This window comes from Phacochoerus africanus, chromosome 1 (genome assembly GCF_016906955.1).
Source record: "Phacochoerus africanus isolate WHEZ1 chromosome 1, ROS_Pafr_v1, whole genome shotgun sequence".
In the NCBI taxonomy this organism is placed as follows: Eukaryota; Metazoa; Chordata; class Mammalia; order Artiodactyla; family Suidae; genus Phacochoerus; species Phacochoerus africanus.
Window position 1 is genome coordinate 115,360,557 of NC_062544.1, and position 14,720 is coordinate 115,375,276.

The 14,720-nt window shown below is 38.6% G+C and overlaps 1 protein-coding gene across 3 annotated transcripts in view; it reads right to left on the bottom strand.

Annotated features, from left to right (window-relative positions):
* Nucleotides 1–14,720, bottom strand: part of SFMBT1 (Scm like with four mbt domains 1) — a 157,799-nt gene that overhangs the window by 35,965 nt on the left and 107,114 nt on the right. For all 3 annotated transcript variants that reach the window (XM_047776728.1, XM_047776720.1, XM_047776738.1), the window contains one exon: nucleotides 7,328–7,568. In XM_047776728.1, the coding sequence (XP_047632684.1) occupies nucleotides 7,328–7,568 (241 nt within the window). The remainder of the gene's footprint in view (nucleotides 1–7,327; nucleotides 7,569–14,720) is intronic.

Below are 14,720 nucleotides of genomic sequence, written 5' to 3' on the forward strand. Positions count from 1 at the left end.
CAAGCTATAGGTATAGGTCACAGATGTGGCTTGGATCTGCCATTGCTGTGGTTGTGGCATAGGCCGAGAGCTGTGGCTCTGATTCGACCCCTAGTCTGGGAGCTTCCATATGCCACATCTTCAGACCTTAAAAAAAAAAAAAGAAAAAAAAAAGAAAAGAAAAGAAAGTTCTTTAAAAAACAAAGAAACAAAAGATACTTGCTTTATTTTTTATTATGGAAAATTTTAGAAATACAGAAAAGTAAAGAGAATAGTATAATGATTCCTCATATAAACTAGCTTCAGGAGTTCCCACTGTGGTTCAGCTGAAATGAATCTGACTAATATCTCTGGCCTCATTCAGTGGGTTAAGGATCTGCAGCATTGTCATGAGCTAAGGTGTAGATTGAAGACTCAGTTCGTATTTGGCGTTGCTGTATTTGGGGACCTCCATATGCAGTGGGTATAGCCCTAAAAAGACAAAAAATAAACAAACAAACAAGCAAACAAACTAGCCTCAACAACTGTCACTTCATGGGCAATCTTTTTTTTTTTTTTTTTGCTCCACCCATGGCTTGCAAAAGTTCCCAGGTCAGGAGTCAAACCCAAGCCACAGCAGTGACCTGAGCCACAGTAGTGACAATGCCAGATCCTTAACTACTAGGTCACCGGGGAACTCCCACTGTCAATCTTTACATCTAGATCAGACACTGCTACCAAACTACAACCTGTGGACTAAAGCTGGCCTGCTATCTATTTCTGTAAATAAAGTCTTTATGGAACACAGCCATGGTCATTTGTTTATGTACTACTTTCACATTACAAAGGTAGAGGTGAGCAGTTGCGACAGAAACAGCAGGGCCCCAAAAGCCTAAAATATTTTACTATCTGGTCCTTTACAGCTACTTTGTCAAGCCTGATCTATATATCCTCATACCTGGCATCCCCAACCAGCCAGATTATCTAGAAACCAATCCCTGATATCACGTAATTTTATCCAATATAATCTCAATATGTATTTCTAGAAGAAAATAACTTTTTATATAACCACAGTAAGATGACACCTTAAAAAATTAACAATAATTAACATCAAATATCTAGACCATGTCAATTTTCCCAAATGTCTCAAAAACAATTTTTTAAATTTGTTTGGTCAAATCATGATACAAATGAGATTTGTATACTGCAAATGGTTAACACATCAACTAAATCTCTTTTAATGTGTAGGTACACCCTATGCCCTCTCTTTTTCCTGGAGCATACTTGTTAAGAGATTTAGCCTTTTGTCCTATACAAATTTTTTTCAGAGTCTGGTTTTACTGGTTGTCTGCTCATGGTAACCAGTTGCTCTACTGTCCTCTACATTTTCTGTGAATCAGTATTTAGATCTAGAGGCCTGATCAAATTCAGTTTGGATTCTTTGGGGAAGAGGGCAAGATTACTTCATAAGTGGAGTTGAATCCTTCCATCAAGAGGCACATTCCATCTTTCCTTCTATGGTGATGGCAGCTTTTAATGGTCACTACACAGATACGATGATTCATTTGGGGCTAGAAACAGTGATATTCTATCATCCTTCTTCATTTACTAACCAAAATATCTCTATAAAGAAAATGTTCTCTTGGGGTTCCCATAGTGGCTCAGGGGTTAACGAATCCAACTAGGAACCATGAGGTTGAGGGTTTGATTCCTGGCCTTGCTCAGTGGGTTAAGGATCTGGCGTTACCTTGAGCTGTGGTGTAGGCTGCAGACATGGCTCGGATCTGGAATTGCTCTGGCTCTGGTGTAGGCTGGTGGCTACAGCATAGATTAGACCCTGAGCCTGGGGACCTCCATGTGTTGCGGGTGCGGCCCTAGAAAAGGCAAAAAGACAAAAAAAAAAAAAAAAGTTCTCTTCTTCAACTATTTGATCACAAAAAAAAAGGCAGGATATAAACTTGATTCTCTGTATTTACCAGCCTTCAAAATTATCCACTGGTTCCCTAGCATCCTTCAAAGGCAACCAGTGAGGGTTTTGTTTAAAAGTTTCATGGAGCTCCCACTGTGGTACAACAGGATCAGCAGTGTCTTGGAAGCACTGGGACATGGGTTCGATATCCAACCCAGCACAGTGGGTTAAGGATCTGGTGTTGCTGTACCTGTGGCTTAGTTTGCAGCTCAGCCTGGATCTGATCCCTGGCCCAGGAGCTCCATATGCCATGAAGAGGCCCAAAATAAATAAATAAATAATAAAATTGTTTATTCCTTATTGTAAATCAACCACAGTTCAATTTTTGAAAATAGTTTTCTTTAATTTAAAAAAACCACATTCACACACAATCATATCTTCTCCTCTCTCATTTTATACACATTTTTTTTTGTCTTTTTGTCTTTTCTAGGGCCGCACCCCGCAGCACATGGAGGTTCCCAGGCTAGGGGTCTAATCAAAGCTGTAGCCACCAGCCTACGCCACAGCCACAGCAACTTGGAATCTGAGCCCTATCTGTGACCTACACCACAGCTCATGGCAACACCAGATCCTTAATCCACTGTGCAAGGCCAGGGATTGAATCCGCAACCTCATGGTTCCTAGTCAGACTCGTTAACCACTGAGCCACGACGGGAACTCCTATACACATTTTCTTTATTCATATAAGATATGTGGAGAACACTCCCTGGATCTGTTTCTTTCTATTTTTTATTTTTTAAGTTTAATTTTTAAAAAATTTTATTAAAGTATAGTCAATTTACAATGTTCTGTCAATTTCTGCTGTATGGATTTTTTTTTTTAATTGCACCTTTTATCATTATAAAGTGCCCTTCTCTGTCTCTTACAGTGCTTTCTGACCTGAATTTCACCTTTGTCAGAGAGCAAGACTGAGACTCTTGCTTTCCTTTCTACTTGCATTTGTCTATGGATCTTTGGCCATCATTCTGTTTACTCTTTCAAAATCTCTCCATTTAAGTATGTCTCCTGTTCCTAGCATAGAATTGAGTTTTACGCTGTTAAACCAACCTGAAATGTTTTATCAATTTGAATAGAAGAGTAAGCCAATTAACATTTATATTATCAAAAGATATGGCCTCAATTCCTTTATACTGGTAAATATAACATGAATTACTTGTGTATGTGTGTATAGTATTTCCCTATGTGATTTTATTTGAACATGTACTTTTTATGTTTTTTACTTTTTTTTGGCCAGGTTTGCAGCATGTGGAAGTTCCCGGGTGACAATGCCTGATCCTTAACCTGCTACAGCACTAGGGAACTCCAACTTTTTATTTTAAAAAATCCATCTTTTGGCATTTAGAGAGGTTTGTAGTTCTGCTCTTCTGGTTATCTTTATACTAATACCTTCATAACAATTTTTGAACTATTTTCTATTTCTTTTTTTTTAAATAAGTACTACTAAATTTAGCCATAACCTCTTTTATCTCTTCTCCTTCAGCATACTCCTAGTTAACACTTAAAAGGCAATTAGTTAAATTACTAGGTAATAAACCTGTTTGCAGGAGAGGGGGAGCAGTAAGTAATCTTATACCACTATTCATATGCTCTCCCTGCTATTGTCCCTTATTTTTTTTTTTTCTGGTCATGTCCACAGCATGTGAAAGTTTGTGAGCTGGGGATCAAACCCACGCCATAGCAGCAGCCCAAGCCACTGCAGTGACAATGCCAGATTCTTAACCCATTGTGCCAAAAAGAACTCCAAATTTTTTTTGTCTTTCTTTGTCTTTTTTTGTGCCGCACCCAAAGCATATGGAGGTTCCCAGGCTAGGGGTTGAATCAGAGTTGTAGCTGCCATCCTATGCCACAGCCACAGCTAGGCTGGATTCAAGCCATGTCTTTGACCTATACCACAGCTCACAGCAACGCTGGATACTTAACCCACTGAGCGTGGCCAGCGATCAAACCCATGTCCTCATGGATACTAGTTGGGTTCATTAATCACTGAGCCACGATGGGAACTCCCTCCCTCATATTTTTAATAATTATATTGTATTTATGTTGTCAGAGCATGTAGCCATTAAACACTATCCTGTATCTCTTATAGCCATCACTTAGTTCTAAGTTATATAGCCATGTTTCACTAATAGTTCTCATGCTTATTTGTTTGATTTTCTGAATTTTCTTGTGGATTTCTTGGAAGAGCTCATGGGAAAAATGTTCTCTGAATCCTTTTATCTTTATAACAAGTTGCATATGGCCATTACACCTTAAGTTCAGTTCGGCTAGACATAAAATCCTGGCATCATATTTTCTTTCACTGAACTTCTTAAATATATTACCTTCTTATGTTTTGATATAAAGTATTATTGTCAATTAGTCTGATGATAATCTTGTTTTCTTTCTTTTTCAAGACATTTAGTGTTTTTGCCTAAATTATCAAGGGATTCTTTTGCTTTCCAGTTCAATACACACCTTGATATAGCTATTCTCATTTAACTTCCCCATGTACATAGTGAACCTTTTCAATATGGATTTTAAGTTCTATTTCAGTAAAGTTTTCTTGAATTTTAGAATATTTCATTGTTTCACTGTTTTGGTTTTCATCTTCAGTAACTTTTATTTATTTTATTTTACATACCTTGAACCATTTTTGCCAACCATTTTTTTCCAAGTTCTTGTTTATATCTTTCTTCTTCTGTTTTTGTGGGGGTGTTTTTGTTTTTTGCTCTTTAGGGCCTCACCAGCAGCATATGGAAGTTCCCAGGCTAGGGGTCGAACCAGAGCTACAGCTGCCGGCCTACGCCACAGCCACATCAACGTAGGATCAAAGCGATGTGTGCAACCTACACCACAGTGCATGGTAACACTGGATCTCCGAGCCACTGAGCAAGGCCAGGGATCAAACCCACATCCTCATGTATACTAGTTGGATTAATTTCTGCTGTGCCACAACAGGAACTCTCTTCATTTTTTTTTTTTTTTTAGTATTTAGTATTTAAATTATTTTCCTCTTTTGTTTCTCTTTAGATATTACTCATGTTTGATTTATCCCTGTGTTTAATTGTAACTTTGCCTCCATTTCTAGCATTTTTTAATTTCTAGTTCTTGCCTAGCTTCTACTTTTTCTCTTTTCAAATCTTCCTTTCCTACCATCAGCTCATTTTTGAATTTTCATAAATTTTATTTATGATTTTTCTCACTTTCTTTTACCTTGTTTTGAAACATTTTTGTCTGACACAATGTTCATCTCTTTTGTGGTTATGTTTCCCTGGAAGGGTTTTATTCTACCCTTATTTCCTATTTGTTTGTTTTAACAACTTGCCTTTGTATGAGGCTCAACTGAAATCATTTTCTTTTTTTTTTTTTTGTCTTTTTGTTGTTGTTGTTGCTGTTGTTGCTATTTTCTTGGGCCCCTCCCGCGGCATATGGAGGTTCCCAGGCTAGGGGTTGAATCGGAGCTGTAGCCACCGGCCTACGCCAGAGCCACAGCAACACGGGATCCGAGCCGAGTCTGCAACCTACACCACAGCTCATGGGCAACGCCGGATCGTTAACCCACTGAGCAAGGGCAGGGACCGAACCCACAACCTCATGGTTCCTAGTCAGATTCGTTAACCACTGCGCCACAACGGGAACTCCTGAAATCATTTTCTGTTGTTCATGATTACATGAAGCAAATTTTCCTATACTCTTAAGATGAGATGGTGGGCCACGTAGCTTTATATCTCCAGAGCTTCCTCTTACGTTGTTTTCTCACAGAATGTTAATGGCCAGATAGAAGCCCACTGAGTACCCTAATACCCAGATCCTCATTTCTAAATATTATTCTTCAAAAAACAAAAACCCCCAGTCCTTCCTGGAGAAATGGCTGATTTCAGGGCTGAGGCAGGGAAAAGTTTCCTGAACAAAAAGCTACTTGAAAAATAATGGGAACATAAGGACACATCTGCCAACCTGAAGGGGTTCCCAGTGGCCAAATCTAGGACAATTTGAGCATCAAAATAATAATGACAGTAAAAGATTATAACCCATTGAATAAAATAAAACTTAAGAGTCTACACTGACATAACATACATAAATACACACATGCATACATAAATGTATGTGAATAAATGGGCAAAAAGGGAAAGCTTTTTCTATAGTAGAAAATCAATTATAAAATCTAGAAGGAATTAGAAAATACCATTTGGTAAGCATTAAAATAATAGTCGTTTCATATAAAAATTATCAATGAATGCTAAAAATAGCAGGTGAAGTGTGACAAGTAATGGGCTATTTATATAATCTCAAAAGTATCTTCCCACAAGATAATTATTAATTTTAAAAGATAAAAGTAATTTTACAGTAGAAAAACTTGGCATCCACAAACTCAATGAAGTGATGAAAGTTAGTACCACTAGTTAGTTACAGGACAGTCAACCACATGGGATATGATGCACTAGAAGGAAACAGCATCACTGCTGCACTTTTCCTACCAAAAATGCACAATCTGAGAAACATCAAGCAAACCCAACTGTGAGACATTCTAAAAAATAACTGGCTGTACTCTTCAAAGACATCAACACCAAGAAAGATAAAAACACATGGTAGCCAAATGCAATGTGTGATTTTGGACTGAATCCTGGACAAGGAAAATAAATGGGGAGTAATGTATAGTACTGGATCCAGGACGTAATTAACATTACTGAGAAAACTGCCCTGTACCTACTAAAAACATCAAAGTCTGAGGAAATGTCCCAGATTAAAGGAATCTTAGGAGACATGGCAAATGAATGCAACATATGATCCAGGATTTTCCTTTACTATAGAAACATTTTACTGTAAAAACACTATTGATAAAAACTGAACAAGGTCTCTAGATTAAATAACAATATCATATCATATCAAAGATAATTTCCAAAGTTAATTTTGTTATTTTATTGTGCTCATGGCTATCTTGGTTTTTAGAAGTACATTAATATACTGATAAAATCAGAAAGAGAATCAATCTGGCCCAAGGTTCTTCGAGATAACCATATCTTCAAGCTTCAGTCTTACAGGATGAAAGCAACTGATGTTCCCTATGAATGGCATAAAAGCCCGAGGCTTATGGAGCACAAAAAATAATTTTTTAAAATAGGGAAGTGTAAATTATTCCTTATAACAAATACCCTCATTCAAAATGCTAACCCAATAACCTACTGTGGAAGAGAATGTAAAAAAAGAATATATAACTGAATCACTTTGTTCTATACCTCAAATTAACAAAACATTGTAAATCTACTATATTTTGATTAAAAACATTTTTTTGGTAATCCTTAACCCAAAGAAGTTAGGAAGATCTATGTGCCTGGGAGACTGACAACCTTAGGACTGTAGACAGCCCAGATTTTCCTATAGCAACATTCTATCATGTCTTGATAGGAAGTATCTCATTACCTTCGGGAGCTTCAAGGGTCTTCTTATTCTGCTCACACCACCCAATGGGGTAGAGGTCAGCCTTCCTGATGTCACACCAAAAGTCGGCTCTCCGGTCTTCCCCATAGCCATCGTAGCGGAGGAGGAGCAACTGCTCACAGGTGGTAATGATGGTGGCAACCCAGTAGGCTTCAGGATTTGTCTTTACAACCACTTCCAGTTTCATCCCAGGAGCAAATCCATTTTGCAAACGTGTGTCCACCTGAACAAGGAAACATTATTTACCACCAGAAAAGTATCTCAAATGAGTAGTTTTTTTGGACAACATTCTTTAAGACTTAAAATTCTAAAGCACAAAATGCAATAAAATCTTCTCAAGGGAAACCTGAGAAATTCCAATTCTAACTTCACAGGAGTGATCCAAACAAAAGAGGGAATAGCAATGCTCTTCCTTCTAACTCCGAAGGAATTTTTTTTTAATTAATTTTTTTTTGTCTTTATAGGGCCGCACTCGTGGCATATGGAGGTTCCCAGGCTAGGGGTCTAACCGGAGCAGTAGCCACAGGCCTATGCCAGAGCCACAGCAACATGGGATCCGAACCTCATCTTCAAGCTACACCACAGGAAATGGCAATGCCAGATCCTTAACCCATTGATCAAGGCCAGGGATCGAACCCACAACCTCATGGTTCCTAGTGGGCTTCGTTTCCACTGCGCCACGGGGAGCTCCGACTCTGATGGAATTTTAATAGAACTCAAAATTTCCACCAAAGCAGTCTGGTTATAGAAAATGTCTTCCAGTAAGTATACAAATCACTGAATGTTCACCATTTTAACAACTTTCAACACATTAAGTTTTCAAGGGTGATTTCTGGATCATTTGAAAGAAAATTTATGAAATTATAAAAGGTAAATGACAAAAATAGGGTACACTGCTAATAAATTAGTATACTATGTACCTACCATACAGAGGGAGCCATACGTTCCATTTCTCTAAAAGAGTCTGTGTTTACATCTGTTATACTGAATAATAATTAATAATGCCTCTTATCCTTCTCAAAAATATACTACTTTAGATGTTAAATCATAAGGTCACAAAAGGGTCTTCAATTCTGGAATTACTATAGTGTATACTAAAATTAAGTAAATATATGATGGATAATGACAGCCAGGTTTCTCACTGTGGGAGAAAAGTACAAATAAGAGGAGAGGAAGACTAGATTAAACCTGTAGTGTTGAACTGAAATCAGAGGTATGGATGCTAAAATGACAGTGATGACTAGGATATTTGCATAGTCTCAAAAGTTCTCCTCACAAAATTGTTATTAGTTGCAAAGGGGAAAATTAAAGTGAAAAAACCTGGCAGACACCACCTTAACAAACTAAACAAAGTTAACATCACCAATCCTAAAACATCAATATCTTATAGCCTTGATATCATACAAGAAAAGCACATCATTTTTATGACATTATTGCCAAATGCATAAACTCAAGATAATCATGAGAAAAACCAATCCCAAACTAAGAAACATTCTTCAAAATAAGTGGTATATGATATATGCTTCCAAAATGTCAAGGCCACTAAGGACAGAGAGAGAATAAAAAACTATCACACTCTGGAGGAGACTCTGGAAATAGGACAACTGAATGCAATGTGGCCGTTCCAACCATGCAAAATGAGGGGCTCCTGGAAAGGAGAGGCCAGAGAGGGAAAGTCCTATATTCAGTGTAAAACTTCTTCCCCATTCTAATCACTAACTTGCTACACTCCTAAAAGATAATCCAAATCCTGAATTGTAATACTACATTTTAACACTGCCTGTGTTTTCACACTATGGTAGCAGAATTACACAGCATGAAATGTTTTCCGCGTGGGACTTCTCTTACCCAACACTGCTTACGACTCGTGTCTCATTTGTGCTGTTGCATATATCAGTACTTTCTTTTTGTTCTTGTATAGTATTCCACTGCACAAATATGCCATAACTTATCCATTCTAATGCTCTGAGTAGCAGTCACTTTGGGTAGTTGACAGTTTTGAAAGACTACTTATAACACTGTCATGATTATATGAATAGTTTTGTATATCACTTGATGCATACCTCCATGGATCCCTATAATAAAAACATTCAGCTAAACTGTTTTTCAAAGTGGCTATACCAATTTACTCTCTCAGCAGTGTATGAGAAATTCTTTTGATCCAACATCCTATGCAACATTACTGTATTTTCAACCTTTTTCATTTTTACCATTTTGGAATGTGTATTATATTACCTCACTGTGATTTTAATTTGCATTTTCTGATTTTTTTTTCCTTTTTTTGTCTTTTTAGGGCCACACCTGTGGCATATGGAAGTTCCCAGGCTAGGGGTCCAATTGGAGCTGCAGCTGCTGGCCTACACCACAGCCAAAGCAACACAGAATCTGAGCCACATTTGGAACCTACACCACAGCTCACGGCAACGCCACATCCTTAACCCACTGAGAGAGGCCAGGGATCAAACCCACGTCCTCATGAATACTAGTCAGGTTCGTTACCACTGAGCCACAATGGGAACTCCAATTTTTCTGATTAATGGAGTTGAGAACCATTATATTTATTAGCCATTTAGATTTCTTCTTTTGAGAAATGCCTAAGTTTCTTGCCAATTTTTTATTGAGTCAATATTCTGAATACCAGTTTGTCAATTACTTAGAAATATCACTTTTTTGACAGTTTGATAAGTAGAAGTTCCTGATTTTAATATACTCTAATTCATCAATAGTTTCCCTTTAATGTTTTTCTATATTTTAAAGCAAATTTTTCCCTATCCCCAAAGGTCATATTATACTATATTATTTTCTAGAAGCCTTTCATATTGAGAACTAGGAGTTCCCGTGGTGGCGCAGTGGTTAACGAATCTGACTAGGAACCATGAGGTTATGGGTTTGATCCCTGCCCTTGCTCAGTGGGTTAACGATCCAGCATTGCCGTGAGCTGTGGTGTAGGTTGCAGACACGGCTCAGATCCTGTGTTGCTGTGGCTCTGGTGTAGGCCGGTGGCTACAGCTCCGATTGGACCCCTAGCCTGGGAACCTCCATATGCCTCGGGAGCGGCCCAAGAAATGGTAAAAAAAAAAAAAAAAAAATTGAACTAATACCTACCTTGAGTTAAACTCTGTGTGGTACTAGGTAGGCCTCAGGTTTTACTTTTTTTAATGGCTGCACCCTCGGTATATGGAAGTTCCCCTGCCAGGGATTGAATGAATCCAAGCAGCTGTAGCAACGCTGGATCCTTTAACCCACTGCACTGGGCTGGGGATGGAACCGACACCTCTGTAGTGACTCAAGCTGCGGCTGCAGTCTAACTCTTAACCCACGGTGCTGCAACAGGAACTGAAGGTTTCACTATTTTGGAGGTTTTTGTTTAATTTTTTTTGTCTTTGTGCAGCATGGAAGTTGCCAGGCTAGGGATCATATCAAAGCTGTAGCTGCCAGCCTATATCACAACCACAGCAACACTGGATTCAGGCAGCATCTACAACTTACACCACAGCTTGCAGCAATGCCTGATCCTTAACCCACTGAGCAAGGCCAGAAATCAAATTAGCATCCTCACAGACAGTATGCTGGGTTCTTAACCAGCTGAGCCACAATGGGAACCCCCCTCCGGCTTTATTTTTCTAAGATACATATGCAGTTGATCCAGCACCTTTCCTCACCACTATAAACTGTTACCTTGTTATAAATAAAATCAGACTAGTATCCATGAGCAAGCAGGTTTGACCCCTGGCCTCGCTCAATGGGTTAAGGATCCAGCGTTGCCATGAGCTGTGGTGTAGGTTGCAGACGCAGCTCGGATCTGGTGTTGCTGTTGCTGTGACATAGGCCAGGAGCTACAGCTGCGATTAAACCCCTAGCCTGGGCCCTTTTTAGGGCCATGGGTGTGGCCCTAAAAAGACAAAAAATAATTAATTAAAAATAAATAAATCAGTGTCCCAGAAAAGTAGGTCTGTTTCTGATTTGTTTTTTCTTAGAGTAGCACAATACTGTCCTAAGTTTGATATCTGGTACAAGAAGCCTTCTCATTCTGTCTTATTTGTCAGCTGTGTCTGGCTAACCTTGTTCCTTTATCTTTCCGCATAAAGTTTAGAATCAGTTTGTCAATTTCTACCTAAAATTTTTTTGGTGTTCGACTTGGGTTGAAGTAAATTCAACAGATATATTTGGGGAGAATTGACATCTTTACAATAGTGAGTCTTCCATTACATGAACAAGGGCTATTCCTTCATTTCAATTTATGTCAATAACGGACTTCCCGTCCATGGTGCAGTGGAAACAAACCCAACTAGGAACCATGAGATTGCAGGTTTGATCCCTGGCCTTGCTCAGTGGGTTAAGGATTCAGTGTTGCCCTGAGCTGAGGTGTAGGTTGTAGCCGTAGCTCAGATCTGGCATTGCTGTGGCTGTGGCACAGGCTGGCAACTACAGCTCTGATTCAACCCCCAGCCTGGGAACGTCCATATGCTGTGGGTGCAGCCCTAGAAAGCAAAAAAAAAAAAAAAAAAAAGGCAGTGTCTGTCTATAAATTCCAATTTATATCAATAAAGGTTTGAAGTTTTTGGAAATATTTGTTACATTTATTCCTAGCCATTCAATGTTTTATGTTACTATAAATCACATCTTTCAGTTTCCTTTTTTGTTTGTTGCTAGTATATAGAAATATAATAAGTTTTTTATACTGACCTTGTATCTAAAATCTTGCTAAAACCAGAATTCCTGTCGTGGCTCAGTGGTTAACGAATCCAACTAGGAATCATGAGGTTGTGGGTTCGATCCCTGGCCTTGCTCAGTGGGTTAACGATCCGGTGTTGCCGTGAGCTGTGGTGTAGCTTGCAGATGAGGCTTGGAGCCCATGTTGCTGTGGCTCTAGCATAGGCCGGCGGCTACAGCTCCGATTTGACTCCCAGCCTGGGAACCTCCATATGCCGCAGGAGCGGCCCAAGAAATGGCAAAAAAAAAGAAAAAATAAATAAAATAAAATAAAATCTTGCTAAAATTACTCAGCAGTACTAATCATAGAAAGTAAATTATTTCATTCATCTGCAAATAATGACATTTTTTCCTTCTCAATTCTTCTTTTTTTAGTTTTTTTAGGGCTTCCCAGGCTAGGGATCCAATCGCAGCTGTAGCCACCGGCCTACACCACAGCCACAGCAATGCAGGACCCCTGCCGCATCTGCAACCTACACCCACAGCTCAGAGCAATGCCGGATCCTTAAGCCACTGAGCAAGGCCAGGGATAGACCCGCATCCTCAAGGGTACTAGTCAGGTTTGTTAACCTCTGAGCCATGATAAGAACTCCTTCTCCTCAATTCTTATGCATTTTAATTGTTTTTCTTACTTTAATGTATTTGGCTAGAGTTTCCAATTCAGTATCAAATATACATCACATTAGCTAGCATTTTTGTCTTGTTTCATATTAAAAAGATTATCATATTACATTAATAAAGTTTGCTATAGACTTTATATAGATATACTACATCAAATTAAGGAAATGATCATCTATAGTTTGCTAAGAGTTTTATTGTAAGTGCAATGTTTTCATTAATTTTCTTTGTATATTAAGATGATGATTTTTATCCTTTACTCTACTACTATGGTGAACTATGCTGGTTGATTTTCCAATGTTAAACCATCTTGCATTCCTGGAAAAATCAACTTGTTATTAATGTAGTTTCCTTTTCAAATATGGCTACATTCAGTTTGGTTTTATTTTGTATGAAGCTATTTATGCATCAGTTATTCTGAGTGACACTTCTCTGGAATTTTCCTTTCCTGAAATATTACTAGGTTTGGTATTAAGGCTGTGCTGATTTCTAAACATACTGGTACACTCCATCACTACTGGATAGAATGACCAGACAAAGGAAACAGAATAAACAAACTATAAACCAACCAAACCTAAAAGACACATAGAGACACTCCACTCAACAAGAGAATACACATTCCTCTCAATTTCACATGGAAACATTCTCCAGGATAGATTATAATACTAGACCAAAAACAAAAATAATACAAAGTATCTCTTCTGATCATAATGGAATAAAACTAGAATTCAATAAAAGAAGGAAACTAGAAAATTCACAAATACATTGACATTAAACACATTCAATAGATGAAAGAAGAAATCACAAGGGCAATTAGAAAATATTTTGAGACAAATGATTAAAAAAATACACCAAAATTTGCGAGAGGTAGCAAAAGCAGTGCTAAGAAGGAAATTTCTAGCTGTGTTTGACTATACTAAAAAAAGATCTCAAATTAACAACATAACTGTACTTCTTAAGGAACTAGAAAAAGAAGAGTAAATTAAACTTAAACAGAAGGAAGAAAATAATAAGGATGAAAGTGGTGATAAATGAAATAGAGAACAGAAAAACAATACAGGACTTCTGGTTTTCAATTTGATATGTAAGGATTTTGGATGTTGGAACTGTCCTAACAAGGAAAACCCAAGCAAATTAAAAATCAACAGCTCTTCTTAGATCCAAAAGAGAATTGAGGTCACATGGCAGAACTGTTGCATTCAAAACTGGAGACAGAGAGGAGTTCCTGTCATGGTGCAGTGGTTAACAAATCTGACTAGGAACCATGAGGTTGTGGGTTTGATCTCTGGCCTTGCTCAGTGGGTTAAGATCCAGCGTTGCCGTGAGCTGTGGTATAGGTTGCAGACACGGCTTGGATCCTACATTGCTGTGGCTCTGGAGTAGGCCGGCGGCTACAGCTCTGATGGGCCTCCTAGCCTGGGAACCTCCATATGCCATGGAAAGCGGCCCTAGAAAAGGCAAAAAGACCAAACCAAACCAAACCAAACAAAACAAAAAACTGGAGACAGATATAGAGTATGAATTACAACATATAAGACCGAGCAGAAACCTTTGCAGGACTAGTTCCAGGGTAGGAAAACTCAAACTGTAATTAATAACTTACTGGAGGCTCAGTATGGACAAGACTGAGAAGAAAAAAAAAACAAACCCTGGGGGCCCACATACTCCGTGAGTTTACCCTCCAAGAGTCCTACCAGGACTTCACAGTAAAGAATTCTGACAGAGAGAAGAGGAAAGTAGCATTCTGAAATACATTCAAAGCATTCTGTTCTCTCTTTTTGTCTTTTTAGGGCCACACCCACAGCATATGGAGGTTCCCAGGCTAGGGGTCAAATCAGAGCTATAGCCACCAGCCTACGCCACAGCCATGCCAGATCCAAGCCACATCTGCAACCTATACCATAGCTTAAGGCAATGCCAAATCCTTTAACCACTGAGGCCAGGATCAAACCTGTGGGTTAAAGGATTCATTTCCACTGAGCCACAACAGGAAATCCCAAAAGCATTCTGTTCTTAGTAAGACTAACCCTCAAGAGAAACTATT